The 16,711-nt window shown below is 33.9% G+C and overlaps 1 protein-coding gene, 1 non-coding gene and 1 pseudogene across 2 annotated transcripts; 1 reads left to right on the top strand and 2 right to left on the bottom strand.

Annotated features, from left to right (window-relative positions):
* Positions 1 to 2,775: 2,775 nt before the first annotated feature.
* LOC132052423 (NADPH-dependent aldehyde reductase-like protein, chloroplastic) lies at positions 2,776 to 3,731 on the bottom strand (annotated as a pseudogene).
* A 7,622-nt stretch (positions 3,732 to 11,353) lies between these two features.
* LOC132052422 (NADPH-dependent aldehyde reductase-like protein, chloroplastic) lies at positions 11,354 to 12,500 on the bottom strand. Its single transcript, XM_059443945.1, has 2 exons — positions 11,984 to 12,500; positions 11,354 to 11,796 (listed from the first exon to the last, which is right to left on the bottom strand). Exons 1-2 carry the CDS (start codon positions 12,414 to 12,416, stop codon positions 11,450 to 11,452), a joined length of 780 nt encoding a protein of 259 aa, XP_059299928.1. The 5' UTR covers positions 12,417 to 12,500; the 3' UTR covers positions 11,354 to 11,449.
* A 2,938-nt stretch (positions 12,501 to 15,438) lies between these two features.
* Positions 15,439 to 15,511, top strand: TRNAA-AGC (transfer RNA alanine (anticodon AGC)). Its single transcript has one exon. It is a non-coding gene; the product is annotated as a tRNA-Ala (tRNA).
* Positions 15,512 to 16,711: the final 1,200 nt, after the last annotated feature.

Raw genomic sequence — 16,711 nt, 5'->3', positions numbered from 1 at the left:
CTTTCTTCTCCTTTTAAATCTTTTTTCAGAGAGTGGGTTTTGGGAAAAATTTTGATTTTTAAATTGGATTAGATTAACTTAATATTATAAGATTAAAATTTATATATTTGAAAATTATATGAAAAGCACTATAAGTTGTCACTTTTTCTTTTTATTAAAAAAAAAAGTTAGCACTTTTCTCATACCAATTTGGTGAAAAAGTACATCTTTAAATGTTGGTCAAAGTTCGTACGCTTTGAATGCCGAGAAGAGTGAAAAAAGTATCGCGCTAAATTGAGAAAAAGAAAATTTATTACGTGTAATATTTTTATTGAATAAAATTAAACCTCCTACCCACTCTACCTGCTCCCCACCCTTCCCGCTTCCCCGAGGACCTTTCTCTTTGTTATTCTCGCTCAGGTGACTCCATTCTGTGACCCAAACCCATTAAACCCCCATCAAAACAAGCAGAGGCGGATCATGATTCGAAGGTTGCACGTGTCACTATTTTATGTGCACAGTATACCTAACATTAGCTATAAAGATTTTTTTTTGTGTTTCTCACTCGGTATTCGCTACCCGCATTGGGGCCTAATTATATCCGGATTTGTGCCATGTGCAAGACTGTCAGTGAAGCTTTTCCTTACGAAGAACATTTTGCCAATTATTTTCGAATCAAAGAGGCTTACGATTAAAGGAGGAACAACTTGACACTTTGTTAATCCTTTGATAGTTAGATACAAAGACTGAATAGGAAGGATGTGACGGTTCAGTTAGTTTTTGGTTAATTCAATGGGTCTTTCATTCACAAATAGGCAAATAAGTTTAATTTTAGTTTAGTCCTTTTAACACTTTATTAAAGTTATATTCTAGAATAAAATTGCAATAAAGAGCGGCTCCAATTTGAAAATTTGCATAAAGAGTAGCTTAATTACTACATATTCTTTGTTTGACTAGATTAATTTACTTTTATTGCTCTTGGGTTAATCTTTTCATCATAATTGTCGAGTTATATGACAATTATTTCAAAGCAAAAACCTTCAAACTCTTGACCTTTGAGAATCAGCTCAAAATATTTATCAATCAAGCCATTTATTTTTTGTTGCAAAAGTTAATAAAATATATAAATTATTTTTGTATCATTAAAAAGAATGAAATATACGTTAACTAAAATCAAGTTAAATTACTTTAAAGGCTCATGGGCACAAGGAAGAGAATGAAGGATGATTATGACATAGAACATCCTATTATTAAGAAGAACAAGGGGATGATGGGAGATGATGGGGTGAGGGATACATAGCTGGGAGTTCTTTCTAAAAATTTCTACATGTGGGACCCAAGAATCTTAATTAAAGGGTCCCACATGATTGTGTATATGTAAATAAATTGTACAGTTTATGTTAATATTATATTTTTTGGTATTATTTTTTAATGATGATTAGTTGTCTTAGTCTTTATTATTGTTTATTAATAACTCGTGTGACATCCTAAATTAATTATGAAAAAGATCTCAACATATTCGAAATAAAGTAATGCCTTAACTAAATAATAAAATGCTTAAATCAAAACCTTATAAAATAACACTTAAACCTAACGATAACAAGTTTCCAAACAAACTTAATAACACTTAAACCTAACGGTAACAAATTTCCAAACAAAACTTACTTCGGGAGCACTTTAGAATCCCTAAAACAACGATCCAAAAGTTTAGGTATACTTGATGTATTGAGCCTACAATATTGTTTACAAAAATAAAATAAAAAAAAATCAGGTTCTATATAAAATATTTATATTTCAGAGTTTTGAAACACAACTAATCTTTAGTCAAAGCATAAAAAAAACATGAATTTCAAAACTTTGAAATTATACAGAAATCACAGGGAAAATAAAATTAACCCCTATTGCGCTCAAAATTAGTGCACAATAGGAATTAACTGTGACCATCACAGTTAAGTCCTATTGCGCACTAATTTTGTGTACAAAATGTACATTTGTATTTTTTTTTTTTGTGGGTTTTTTTGGATCAAAATCTCACTTTAGGGATCATTTAAGTTGCGGACTCAAATTAATCCCTAGTTGATTGAGCAAATATGGGCTTCGAGCATTATTTGAGTACTTAACGAGACAACTTTTATCCTTTTTTGAATTTATGTATTTGTTTTTGTAAAACAAGCAAGAAACATGTAAGTTTTCTTAAGTTTAATACAGTTACCAAATTTTTACCATAATTTTATTCATAACTTGATAGTATATTATTGCAAATTTTAATACTACTAATTATTTTATAATTTGATCTATGACTCAAACTTTAAACATTTTTTTTTCTGGTTATAACATAACTTGAAGTAAAAAGCAAGTTATTTCAAAGTTATAAATTGATTTAACAATATTTCAACTTCCAAGGGAAATACCAAATGATTTTTCTTCAATTTTCCTCCGTAACTTGAAATACCCAAATGCCTATATCAAAAACAAAATCTGTGTAGCTACCAGCTCATCAACCCCAATCCTAAGATGAATTATAAACTAGAATGGATTTAGTCTTGCGGTCTCTCAAGACTCTTAACAAAATTAAATTCTTCCTATGGCTTTGCTCGCACAGCAAGCTTCCTACACCATCATCATAATTCATAGAGGTATCGATATTGACCCCATCTGCCCCATATGTTACTCTGCAGAAGAGTTTTTGTAATAGTCGTTACGATACATAGTAAGCTCCTTATTAACCTATAAAAATAAAAAATAAAAAAAAAGGAACTAAAATGAAACAAACTCACAAAATCAAACAGATATCAGAATCGAAACTGCAGTAAACACACTTGACTCTTGCAAAACAATCAAATATAGCCGCCATTCACATGAATAATCTGTCCATTAACCCATTCAGCAGCATCACCAGCCAAAAACGCAACCACCGGCGCAACATCCTCCGTTTGTCCAAGCCTTCCATGTGGACACCCATCAATTGCCCTCTTTATCATCTCCTCCGTATTCCCTTCGTAAAGCAGCTCCGTCGCTACGGCTCCCGGCGCCACACAATTCGCCGTTATCCCTGTCCCTTTGAGTTCCTTCGCCAGTATCTTCACCATTGCTTCCACTGCCGCCTTTGACGCCGTGTACGCCCCGTACCCAGGGTTAAACGCTGCAGATAACGTCGTCGTTAAGCATATAATCCTCCCACCTCCCCCACCGACGCGCTTGATTCTCTTAGCGCCTTCTTTGCAGCATATGAAGGCTCCGCGCGTTCACATCGAACGTGCGATCGAAATCCTCTAGGGTTGTGTTTAGGAGTGACGGGCATTTTGGGACGAGTACGCCTGCGGAGTTGACCAGGATGTTGACCGGAGATTGGAAGGTTGTTTCTGCAGCGTCGAAGAGGGATTTGACTTGATCCGGATCGGAGACATTGGCTTTGACGGCGATGGCACGTGTGGAATTGGAAGTGGAGGTGGAATTGATTTGGGATACGACGTCGTTGGCTTGAGTGGAGTTGGAACAATAGTTGATGACGAGTTTAGCGCCGAGAGAGGCCAAGTGGAGGGCAATTGCTCTGCCGATTCCGCGGGAAGAGCCTGTAACAATGGCTACACGGTCTTGGAGTGGGAGGTTTTGGCCTTGGGTTGATTGGGCGACGTTTCCTTCCGCCATGACCGAAGAAAAGCACTGAAATTGCTAAGGAAAAGGGGAAAGAGTAAATCGGATTTTTTTATGGATGAGACAGAAGAATTCTGGTGCGTTCTAATTGTGTGATGATAAATCTCTACTTCTACTTATTACTATATTGCTAAGGGGAAACAACTCAAGTTTCTTTGCCAAATGTAATACGCAGTACTGCACGGGAAAGAAGTTTCAAAGAACCAACAGTGCAAGAAACTAGCCTCCGTAGACTAAAACGAACATTGCTATGATTTATTGTACAAATAGTATCTAAAATTGTACTGTATAGTGTGGTCCATTTTGGTTGGCTTTTGCCTCTAGACCAATTTAAGTAGCTACTAAACACGTGTAGCTTCATTTTTTTTTCCCCGGAAAATTCTAGCCGTTAATTTGGAAACAACTGAAGTTTCTTTGCCAAATGTAATACCCAGTACTGCACAGGAAAGAAGTTTCAAAGAACCAACCGTGCAAGAAACTAGCCTCCGTAGAATAAACCAACCGTACGATTTCTAATTAGTCCATGTGGTTGCTTTTTCCAACTTTAGAAACGAGAGTTTGTGGAGTTTGTCATGGACAAATAAGGGCAAAACTGAAATTAAGCATTTTTTCATGATTAACAATGTCGTACTCTTTGCTTTACATTTCTTTTAATTCCTGTTTTATTCCTCTTAGCGTGGGATCAATATAGAAATGGGAGTTTATGGAGTTTGTCATGAACAAATAAGGGCAAAAGTAGAATTAAGCATTTCCTCATGCTTAACAATGTCGTACTCTTTGATTTACATTTCTTTTAATTCCTATTTTATCCCCCTTAGTGTGGGACCAACTTTCCTTTTAGGATTTTTATTAAGTCTTTTTTTTTAATCTTTTTTAAAAAGGAATCTGATTATGTGATACAATTTTTAGAAAATAGAATGCAAATACTCTTATAACTAAATTTTACATGTAATTGTATATGTCAATTACTTTTTAAATTACAAATATCTAAAGAAGAGAATAATTTAATTAAAAATAAAATTTTTGTTTAATGATAATTATTCTTCAAAAGAAAGTTGATTTCAAATTTAGAATAACACAGGGGAACCAGATTAAAATATTTAGTTAGGAGGAAAGACTTTTGCGAATTATAATTTGATCGCAATAATTCTAATTTACTATTTCATTCTCACATAATCAGAGACTCAACAATGATACTTACCATATCAAGTGCAAATTCTATAAATAATCCTTTTTAAAATGTATTCTTTAGAATATAATAAGTTAATGATGATAAAATGAACTTTAAAGTCCATACTAGAAAGAATAAACTATTTGAAAGTATCTTACAAGAAAATTAATACTCCCTCCGATTCAAAAAGGGTGTCCGCTTATCCTTTATTTTTTGGTTAAAAAATTAATAAAACTACCAAATCAGGAAGAATTAATCTTATTTTTTCAAATTTGTCCTTATTAAGTGTTAAGTGACCAAAGGAGGATGAACACAACATTGACAAACTGTACAAAAAGTTTTATGAGTCGTGCATTAAATTTGGACTTATTTCAATTGTACTTGGTTTCTTTCATTTTTTTTCCAGTTATGGGTCCATTTCATTTAACAACCAGTTGTGGGTCCACTTCATTTAACAAGTACTACTACTTGGTTTGCCACCTATTCTCTGTACATGTGTATTGCACTTTTACGTTATCATATTTTTTTACCTGTACACTTCATTTTATTACTCTATTATACAAAGTACATGAAATTGTACTATGAGCTGGGACTAACATGTGTACATTTCAGAAGTTTAACATTAACTCTACCTCTTGTGTGTTTAGTTTTTAAGTGCGTGTACGGTGTCTCAATTGTCCTTTCATTTCCTTCATTTGGTATATAGTCCCTCTGTCTCAATTTAAGTGTCTAAGTTTGCCTAGACACAGAGTTTATGAAATAAAGATAGACTTTTGAATCTTGTGGTTCTAAATTAAAAATGTGTATAATTTAATAAAATATCCTTTGAATCTTGTGATTATAAACTTGACATGTAGGATATTTAAATTGTCAACTTACTAAATATAAAAAAAGGCGGACATAACCAAAATAAGATAAATTTTAACAACAATTGAGAAATTAAGTGGAAAAATGAGAGGAAAAGAAATAAAATATGGAGACTCATTAAGGAGAATCGCGGTATCATTTATAAAATATACAAATCATAAAGACTAACTAAAATGACTAACCAAATTAATCATGTTGGATCCTGTGCATTGCACGGGCATAGTTTGCTAGTGTGTATATATATATATATATATATATATATATATATGTTTTTTTATTATATTAGAAACTTTCTTCTAGTACTTTATACTAGTTGTAAGTCTTTCTATATCTTCTCTTATACCTTTTAATTCCCACGTTATAGCAGAGATTGTCTCTTCGTTAATCTGACTTTGTAAGAGTCTATTGTTTATTAGTGATGATAATGTTTCGAATTTATTATTTCTAAATATGCACTTAAGGTTTTTTCTTTTTGTCTATATTTTCGTCTTTTTTCTCTATATCTCTATATAAATACCAATGATTGATAGCTATTTGTCTAACAAAGGGTAGTGTTCTCATACAATTAATATGGTCTAAATCGCTTTTGGTTCTTTGAGATCTTTCTAGATTTTATATATCCTAATAACGTATATTCTAATCCTGATATTATATCTATTAATTCTTGTAATCTTAACTGGTTTTCTTTGGTACTACTTAATTTAATATATTCTGGGTATAGGTTATTTAATTCTTGTTTGACTTTTAAATAATGATCTTGCATATATTAACCTAAAGGCATAAACTTTACTTTTTGTTTTAGCTGTCTAATATAGTCTTCAGTTCTAAATATCGCGTCGTTGGTAAAATGAATTTCCCAAAGGAGATTATTTCGAAAACTTAATGCTTTTGTATTATTATTCGATTCTTCTCTATAAATTTGTCTAAATAGTTAATGTGTTCGGTAAGGAACTTTCTTGAGCTTCTAAGGTTTACTAGTCTTTTTCGAGTAATGTAGATCATGCGATAGTGAAAACTTATATGTTTAGCAAACGGTGTTGTCTCGTAACTCTTGTCTAACGGTAGTACAGTGCTTGCTTTCTTCCTAGCGAGAAAAGGTCTTCTCATATAGTCTTAGATGAGTTTTAGGTTCCAAAAATCTTCTCGCTCATACCAATATTAAAGGGGTAGTAAATTTTTCAATAAGTTCTTTCAATAAGAAAAGTTCAAAGGACAAAACAGGAAATTAATGTTGTTTTCAAATAAATTATTTAACAATCCTATTCGGTACTTCCTCACTCTTATATTTCTTCTTATCATGTAGTTATAATTAATTTTCTGTCTATCTCCCAAAATTTTTAAGTAAAAAAATGAACAGTAAATTATTATTTTTTATCTTAATCTGGACTTTGTCCAGTCACGAATCTTGTTATACTGTTCATCTCTTTCTCTTAACCTTTGTTCTTAATAACTGTCTTCTTTAACACACCCGAAGTAACTTGACGTAACATCGTCCTTTATCATTTGGACATTAAAACGGCCTCTTTAAAACCTAGGAATTTACGGGTTAATCCATCGAGGTTATTAAGAAGTTAAGAGAATAACCATATACTAAGAATAACAAATTCATGATGACAAGGAAGTAATTATTTTAATATAATATTCATACAATTACAAAATAATTTACATAAAAGGGAGATTAGTACAGAAAATATAGTAAATAAACTTACATGGTTTGAAGAAGAAGAGAGGTTTCCCTTTCGGGAACCCCAAAACTACTTCACACTAGGGGGTAGGTATTAAAAACTTAATACTATTTTACAATAGGAGTTTATATTACACATGTTTTTAGGGCGAGGATTGGAAGCGTTTGATGAAAGAGGAGGGAATATGGACGTTTTAGAGAAGTGGTTGGTGCTTTCTTGTTAGCACCATATTCCCCTCCTTCTTCATCAAACGCTCCAATCCCTTGCTCACCAAAACTCAGAATATAAACCCTATCGTAAAATAATATTAAGTTTAATACCTACCCCAGCTATTAAATGATTTTTGCGTGGTTCCCCCGAAAGTGGAAACCTCTCCTTCTTCAAACCATGTAAGTTTATTTACTATGTTTTCTGTACTAATCTCCCTTTTATGTAAATTATTTTGTGATTGTATAAATATTATGTTTAAATACTTACTTCCTTGTCATCATGAATTTGTTATTCTTAATATATGGCTATTATTCTCTTAACTTCTTAATAGCCTCGATGGATTAACTCCGTAAATTCCTAGTTTTAAAGAGCCGTTTTAATGTCCAAATGATAAAGCCGACGACGTTGTACGGGCATGGATGAAGAAGACGGAGTTATTAAGAACAAAGGTTAAGAGAAAGAGATGAGCTTACTTAACAAGATAACGTGACCCGGGACAAAGTCATTAAGATTAAAAAAAAAAAAAACTGTTCATTTTTTTCTTGTTCATTTAAAAAAAAAAACAAAAATTTTGGGAGATAGACAGAAAATTTTTGGGAATTTGGAGCCACCTAATATCGTCATCCACACACTAGCATGCAAGATATGATTATGAATTAAGTATTTGTTACTCATATTCTTTTTGCTTTGTTTTGTTTTGGTCAACAATGAAATTTTGTGTGTTGTTCATTAGTGCTGAATATTGTAGCTTTTAGTGTTTGCAGAGCTGTTCCATTATTCTTTTCAACCGAGTAGCCAAACTGCAAGAATGATACAGTGCAAGCTGATTTTGGTGGTCCATTCTTTTAATCTTTTAAGATATATAATACCACGAATGAGAAAAGGAGTCATCGGCCTTTCCATTCGATTGCTCCATTATGGTATGCAGTTCTTTTTCCGTACTATTCTTTCCTTTGGGATGGAATGCTACAAGTGTGAACGCCTTTTGGTATCTTTTTTCTTTTTTGGTAAATAACTTGCATTATTACCAAAAGTGAGAAGTTCAGCACAACGGAGCTACCCTACTGGACATCAAGTCCCAATAGTCATCTTAGCCATAGTTACACGAGAAAGCTCAGCAAACATAAAACAACAAATACTCTACTACACTGATCAGCCCAAGACTCATAACTACAATGGATAAAAAGCCTTTTGGTTTCTTGTGCATTGCACAATAGCAATATACTTTGACTGAGAAAAATATATATATTTTTTTTAAAAAAAATTTGAAGTTGTCTACCATTAATAAATGCTCCATCTAAAAGCTGTTGAAACCGTTGTATGTTCTTTAGTTCTTGATATTCTTTTTTTACAGGATTCTGGACAGTAGCGGTTGCTTATCTTATATTGGACTTATGCTTGAAAGAGTAATAGACAACGCTTAAAAAATCAGCTTGGATTTAGCAGATCAGACATAGATGATTTAATGACTTAGAAAGCCATTTGACTTCTACACTATTGAGTAGGAGTTGTGCTTTAATTGATATGCTCGCTTTTCCTAAGGACTGTGTTAGATCAGGTAAAGATTCACTGAGAATTTTTTTGAGGAGAATTATCAATGTAATTTTTTTTTTTGAGAAGTGTGGGATGTTATCGATGTGGTTGTGCCACTCTACGTATATATACATTTATTTACAGATATCTATATCTACACTAAGAATTTTAGCTGAAGCGTAGCGGATGGCGTGACCTCGTATCATACAAGCTAGATCCGTCCCTGATTAAACAAGCACCCTTTTCATTTCAAACCTAATTAGATTTTGGTATTCTGCAACATTACGCGTGGAAGACAAAAAAAAGAAAAAGGAGCATTTTGGGCGTTATTAAATTTACTACTGATATTCATAGGAATAATAAATTGCCCAATTAGTTGGAGCGTATATTCAACTTATTCGAACAACCTTAATTTGATGTATTTTTCCTTGTTATTATTAGAAGTCTTTCATGGTCTCTATTTGTACTTGGACTTGGCATATAATCATGCATGTGTATAGCCTGTTTGGTCAAGCTTCTAAAAATAACTTATTTTAAAAAATCTTCTTTTTTTTTTTAAAAGATTTTTAAAAAGATTTCTTTTTTAAAAAAGTACTTTTGGTTAAAAACAGTTTGTGTTTGACCAATTAATTTTAATAAGTACTTTTGAGCTGCAATTAATGTTTGGCCAAGCTTTTAAAAAGTGCTTCTAAGTGTATTTAGGCTAAAAATTTATTTTTTTTATTTTCCGAAAAAGCTTCGTTACTTCCAAAAGACTTATTTTTTAAAAACTGGCTAAACACCTCACTTTTTTTACAATAAGCACTTATGAAAAAATAAGATTTTTCTGGGAAATAAACTTAACCAAACAGGCTAGTAATCTCAAAGACAACTAAAACTATCAAAAACCATCTCTCTCCTCCTCTGTTTCGAAAAATTTGCCATAAAATTATTTCATCTCTTGATAATATATATTATTTGCAGATTAATATGTATTTTCATAATCATCTATTATTTTAACCAAAAAAAAAATTGAGAAAATTACACCCTACGATTAGAAAAGAACAATCTTATCAAAATTGACCCATTTCTTAAATCTTTCGGAAAATGACCCACTCCCTCCTCCTCTCTATCTCTCCACCCACTCCATCCTCCTTCCCCCTCTCTCTCTTCTTCGCTTCGCCGCCATCCCAACGACAGCGCCGATGTTGGGTGCACTTTCGGAGAGAGAAGGAGAATCCGAAGAAACTCTCTCTTTCTGCCTCTCTTTCATGAGTATGTCAAAAAGTTCATAGAGATTCCCATCTTTTATTTGATTTTTATTGCAGAATCTTATGTATTTTGATTCTTAATGGTTCTATTATTTTCTATTGCAAAAAGTAATTTAAGCGATCTTGGCGGTGGTGCAGTAGCAGGAAAAAATGGCATCAGATCCGAAAATTCATGCATTTGAGGAAGTCGCCAAGCATAACAAGACCAAAGATTGCTGGCTTATCATCCGTGGAAAGGTTACATCTTTTTCTTTTCATATAAATTTGATTTTAGTCATTCGGTGATCTTGTTTAGACCAATCATGATATTTAATTGTTTCTGCTTTTGTTATCTGGTCTTTGAATCTATTTGTTTTCTACAAGTTTTCTGGTGCTGGTGGAGCGCAGGTGACGACGGTGGGGTTTGCCGGAGGTGGTTGATGTTGGCGATGGAGAAATCGGAAGTGGCAGGGGTAGTGAAGGTATAATAGTGTATAATATTGTATATAGGTTATAATATTGTATATGAGTGTATATGGGTAGTATATGGGTGTATATAATTGTATATGGGTTAAAACTTTGCAACGTAAATTTTGAGCTTTTTTTTTTTTTTTTTGCAATTTAAGTGACCAAATGTATATTTATGAAATTCCCTCTCCCCCCCCCCCCCCCCCCCCCCTTTTTTTTTTTTTTTTGGGTTAACTTAACTTGAAATGGGGCAATTTATTTCAAGGCAAAATTTTGATTTTAACAAGATTTGAAATTTTAACTTGGAATACCCAAACACTTAGTGGTCGTTTGGTGCATGGCTAAAATTATCCCAGAATTATAATCTCAGGACTAATTTATCTCATATCTTGGGACTATTTTATACCATCTCCTAGATGGTATAAAATAGTCCCAAGATAAGTGGTATATCCCAACTTATATCATGGAATGTATTTTATACTTTATTTGGTACAAGGTATAAATTTATACCTTCTACCAAATATGATACAAAAAATTAGTCTTTGGGATATCCCAGCTTATACCATGCACCAAACGACCCCTTATATATAAAAAACAAAAACAAATAGATATTAATCGAAACGACAGATAGAACAAAACTCTGGCAAAAATGATCAGATGAAGCCGCCATTGACGCGAATGATCTGTCCATTAATCCATTCAGAACCATCGCCCGCCAAAAAGGCAACCACCGGCGCAATATCCTCTGTCTGTCCAAGTCTCCCATGTGGACAATCATTAATCACTCTATTTATCATCTCCTCCGTTTTCCCATCGTAAAACAATTCCGTCGCTATAGGTCCTGGCGCCACACAATTCGCGGTTATTCCTGTTCCTTTCAGTTCCTTCGCCAGTATCTTCACCATTGCTTCCACTGCCGCCTTTGACGCCGTGTATGCCCCGTACCCAGGCCTAAACGCTGCCGCTAACGACGTCGATAAGCATATAATCCTTCCCCCTCCTGGAAAAGATAATAAGAAATTAAAATTGGTTAGTTTTAATTCATGTGTAGTTAGAATTTATAATCAAATTTATATAGGAATAGATTTTTTTTTTTTTGTATTTTGAGTTAAAACAGGTTCATACTATTATAAGTAGGAAGGAGTGCTGAAAGCATTAAGTTTATGAATAAAATATTTTTCTTTCACCTCCGCGCTTGATTCTGTTAGCGCCTTCTTTGCAGCACACGAAAGCTCCACGTGCGTTGACGTCGAATGTCCGATCGAAATCCTCTAGTGTTGTGTTTAAGATTGACGGGTATTTTCCGTCGAGTACGCCTGCGGAGTTGACCACGATGTTGACCGGCGATTGGAAGGTTGACTCTGCAGCGTCGAAGAGGGATTTGACTTGATCTGGATCGGAGATGTTGGCTTTGACGGCGATGGCGCGTGGGGAATTGGAGGTGGAGTTGATTTGGGATACGACGTCGTTGGCTTGAGTGGAGTTGGAGGAATAGTTGATGACGAGTTTAGCGCCGAGAGAGGCTAAGTGAAGGGCTATTGCTTTGCCAATGCCTCGAGAAGAGCCTGTAACAATGGCTACACGGTCTTGGAGTGGCAAGTTTTTGTTTGCTTCCGACATGATTGAAGAAAAGCACTGAAATTGCTATAAAGAGGAAGAAGGATTTAGTGGATAGATAGTGAACTTTGCTGGAATTTATATATATATATGGAGTGAAAGAGAAAGCCACGGAAGCCATGGCGTTGCATTAAGGAAAGCTACGTCACTGCTCAAGTCACACTGTAATGTAATATTATACTAATAATAATAGGGCTCTTTACTTCTCTAGAAAGTCTATTGATGAACAAGACCACTCCGTCCTCATTTTCTGAAACAAACTACTAAAATATTATTTCTTCTTCTTCTACAGCTACTACTGATAAGTCAACATGTCTACTTGCATTTTTGAGGGCACTCTGATCATTATGGCGTACTTCTTTGCATTGTTTGCTTGCTTGACTGATTTGTTATCGACGATCCAAATGAACACCAGGAACCTTTCGCTTAAATGCCAAGAAATCTGCCATTTCTTGTTTTATAGCATGCTAAAGGAAAAATGATAGGAGTAGTAAAACTTTTGAAGTTAAAACCAAAATTTCCGTCCTTTACAACAGAATTTTCAGCTCACTTTGATCTCTCTTTTTCAATTTATTTTTGTAGGATTGTGTTAGTACTTAGTTGATTTTTTTTTTTTTTTCGGGAAATGTCTAAGCATGAAAATGATAGAGTAATACTTTATACTAGGAAGTGCTGTAAAATCAATCTATAGAGTTAGTACAATATATCAAAAGATGAAAGCAAGAAGAATAAAGAGAGTCATGAGAAGAGAGCATTTCTTATTTCTTTCAAGTATTTCTCAAGTGTCCCCAATGTGATATCCATTATCACTATTTACAGGATTGGTTGAGGGATACAAAGGGTTGCCATGAACATGTTAACCCATTTGGAATCATGGATCGAGATCATGGAGAGGTTGTTGAGGCGTGGGAGTAAATATCTACATCATGAAGAAAAGTAGTGTGAGTTAATTCTTTAGGAGTTGGACATCCACCGTAATATTCTAATAATTTTCACAACAGAAAGCATGTAATGTCTAAGCATGAAAATGAATTTTCAGCTCATGAGCTAAGATGTTCGGAAATCTAAACGCTCATGAAACTTTAGAGGTTTCTGAATGAGTGTATGGACTCCAGTCACTTAAGAAGCAAATGTAAAATGTTTCTACTATTAGACAAACCATCAAATATAGCTGTGTACTTATTCAACTTTGTTAAATGTAGAATTTCCAAAAGTAAGAGAATTGCAGAGCACACTAACCAAATTCGTAAGGAAGTGGTAGAAGAACATTAACTCAGCAGTACATAATAGAGCTATTGATGCAACAACAGTGAACCAGATAAACGTTTTCTTTCCTAGACGATGTGCACAGTGAAACTACAAAAGGAAGAAGAAACAAGGAAACATCAAGATCAAAATATACGCAAAGAACACAACAAGGAGGATTCAGGATTGGGCTATTAAGATGCCATCAGAAACCTTACCTCAGCATGATATTTCATGAGTAGAATATACTATTGGTCCATGTACCTAGTTGCCCCTTCCATTGGAGACTCAAATAATCTAGGCCAAACCCATCGTCGGACATACGCGTCGTCCACTTCTTTCACTAACACCCAAAGTGACCTTTGTTCAATTTAGACACCTCAAGTGCAAAGCAGCGATGTTTCATTTAGACGTTTTTCGCTGAGTTGAAAAATTGTGTGACCTTCACACAAAATAGGCGCGTGAAGAGCTTAATTTTACGATTTTTATTTTATTTTTTATGTCTTCTTCTTCCTTCTCTTTCATTCCAACACTTCCTCCACCATAAACCATCAACTTGCCACCGCAACACCATCGGATAAGTTTTTCGGATAACGGTGATAACAAATTGACAAACCCTTCCACTACAAATTAACAAATTGACACCACCACCGGTTGCATTTTTTTTTTCACCGTGCAATAAGTTCCTCATCAAACCCACTCCAAAAATCATTCAAACAACTTTGATTCTCAACCAAACTCCCGAATACATCATGAACAAGTTCTTAATGTTCTTAAGAACAATATTTAGCGCACCTAATTGATTTAATTATTCTCTCTTTCCGAGCTTCTAAGCTCCTTCCATGGAGGTCACATTTTTTTTTTCTTTTAAAACACAGCTTTCCCCACTGCAATTTTTTTCCCGAATGTAGCATATCTCCGTTGAAGAAGAAAGTCAAGCGCCATTGTTGAAGCTCAAAGCTTCCAATTTGAATTTTCGGGTTGCCTCCAAACGGGCTTCATTTTCAGTGGGTGATATCTCAAAAGAATCGGAACGTCGTGAGAGTTCGAATCCGAAATTTGGTTCTATTTGGTTGAGATTTGAGGAACTCGCCATTAACGTAACTTAAAGCTTCAAATTCGAAAATCAAATTTCCGAATTGGAGGACTGCAAAAACAAAAAAATAATGAATTGGGGGCTATAGATTAGTGCCAAATTTTGAATTATATGCTTTCAAAATGGATCAAAATCTAATGAAAACAAAAAAATAAAAATGGAGCCTTTAGAAGAAAAAAAATGGTGCGCGATAGTAGAGGTGTAGAAAGGGGGAAGGAGGGGTGGGGTGGGTGGGGGAGGGTTTAGAAAAGTAGGTAATTTATTTATTTATTTTGGTGAAAAATAATTTTTTCCTTTTCTTTTATCTTGTAATTGATTTTTAAATTATTATTTTACATCCAATTGCCACATGTCCTATTTTAATTAGTCACCCTGCCACGTCATTCGCGAGTGGATGACACTCATTTTGTAATTTTAGCTGATTGCAAAAAAAGTGTCTAAATGAAACATCGATTCTTACCTTTGAGGTGTCTAAATGGAACAAAGGTCAGTTGAGGTGTTCAAGTGAAAGAACTGGACGACCACAGGGGGCTGGCGATGGGTTTGGCCAATAATCTATTCTATTCCGAGTGTATTACATACATACTACATACATATACATATGTGTAGTATAGATGCATCTCAACATTTGCATTTCGCTAAATCCATAACAAATATGTACAAACAGAATACGTTTAACAACCCGGGGATGTAGCTCAGATGGTAGAGCGCTCGCTTAGCATGCGAGAGGTACGGGGATCGATACCCCGCATCTCCATATATATTTTTCAGTGCTTTTTTTTATGAATTTTTGCTTCAATGAGAAAACCATATATATTTTTCAGTGCTTGTTTTTTATGAATTTTTGCTTCAATGAGAAAATATATTGAATTTTTTTTTCCCTTGGCAAAATTTGTTATCCAAGTAAAACTCTCAAATTGCAAAAAGATCGAATAGATATCACTGAAGAGAAACAATCAAAGTTGCAAGTCAACCACAAGATAGAGTTATATATTGGAACGTATTACCTGGTTTATTTGAATTGATGGTGCAGTAAATCCACAAGCCAACTTCTCATCACCTTGAACGAAATTAGAAAAATCCAAATGTACTCAAACAAGATTAGACACTCGTGCTGATAACGCGTCGTAAAATCAACCTAAAAGAGTTAGTACGATATATCAAAAGATGAAAAAACAATAAAGAGATAAAGAGAGACAAGAGAAGGAGAGCTTTCTTAATTATCTAAATGTATTTTAGGTGTGTACAACATCATACTCAATGCCTCTGTTTATAGGGGAAGGGTGTCATAAACATGACATTTACCTTTAAGAAGGTAGAAAGATTATGGGGTTGTGGGACATTGAGCGACTAGTGGAGATGTGGGTTTAAACTACACATAATGGTGGAATAACACCTAGAAGTTATGGACATCCACATTTATAATATTTATAATAGATTACTTAGTTATCGTGTCTTTTTCTGTCTGTATGAGAATAAACATAAATAGAGAAAACATATGATTTCACTCTAATGGACAAATAAAATAGTCCTTTCTCTCAAATCTCTATATTGACGTAATGCTATTGGTCCATTTCTTTTCCAGCAACAAAAAACGATCTGCTTTTTCTGTTCTTTTGTGTTGTTTTTCGAAATACTGTCAAATAGACAAATTTACTTCAGAGTTTATTCTTGTACAGTGTGGCGAATTTAGTGCACAAGTTATGGGTTCATAATAATATAGTAATTTTTTTCCGGATCTATATTTATTAATAAAGTTTTTAAATATTTATTAATTTTAACTATAAATTGAGGTTTTATTATATATTACCTCGAAGACTAAGAAATTCATAAATTTCAAATCCTAGATACTCTTTGACCCTTGAGTACTGCTATTTTCGGACAAAGCTACAGTACTGTATAACAATCTGTTTGAGTCAAAATTCGTATTTTACCCAAATAGTTGAATTTGTTCTAA

The sequence above is a fragment of the Lycium ferocissimum genome, chromosome 4 (genome assembly GCF_029784015.1).
Source record: "Lycium ferocissimum isolate CSIRO_LF1 chromosome 4, AGI_CSIRO_Lferr_CH_V1, whole genome shotgun sequence".
NCBI lineage: Eukaryota > Viridiplantae > Streptophyta > Magnoliopsida > Solanales > Solanaceae > Lycium > Lycium ferocissimum.
Note: the sequence above shows the minus strand (reverse complement) of the source record. Positions and strands in the feature narration are given on the sequence as shown.

Coding starts and splice junctions, on each gene's coding strand:
- LOC132052422 (XM_059443945.1), bottom strand. CDS start 12,416: ATGTCGGAAGCAAACAAAAACTTGCCACTCCAAGACCGTGTAGCCATT. Junction 11,797..11,983: donor TAACAGAATCAAGCGCGGAG/GTGAAAGAAAAA, acceptor TATCTTTTCCAG/GAGGGGGAAGGATTATATGC.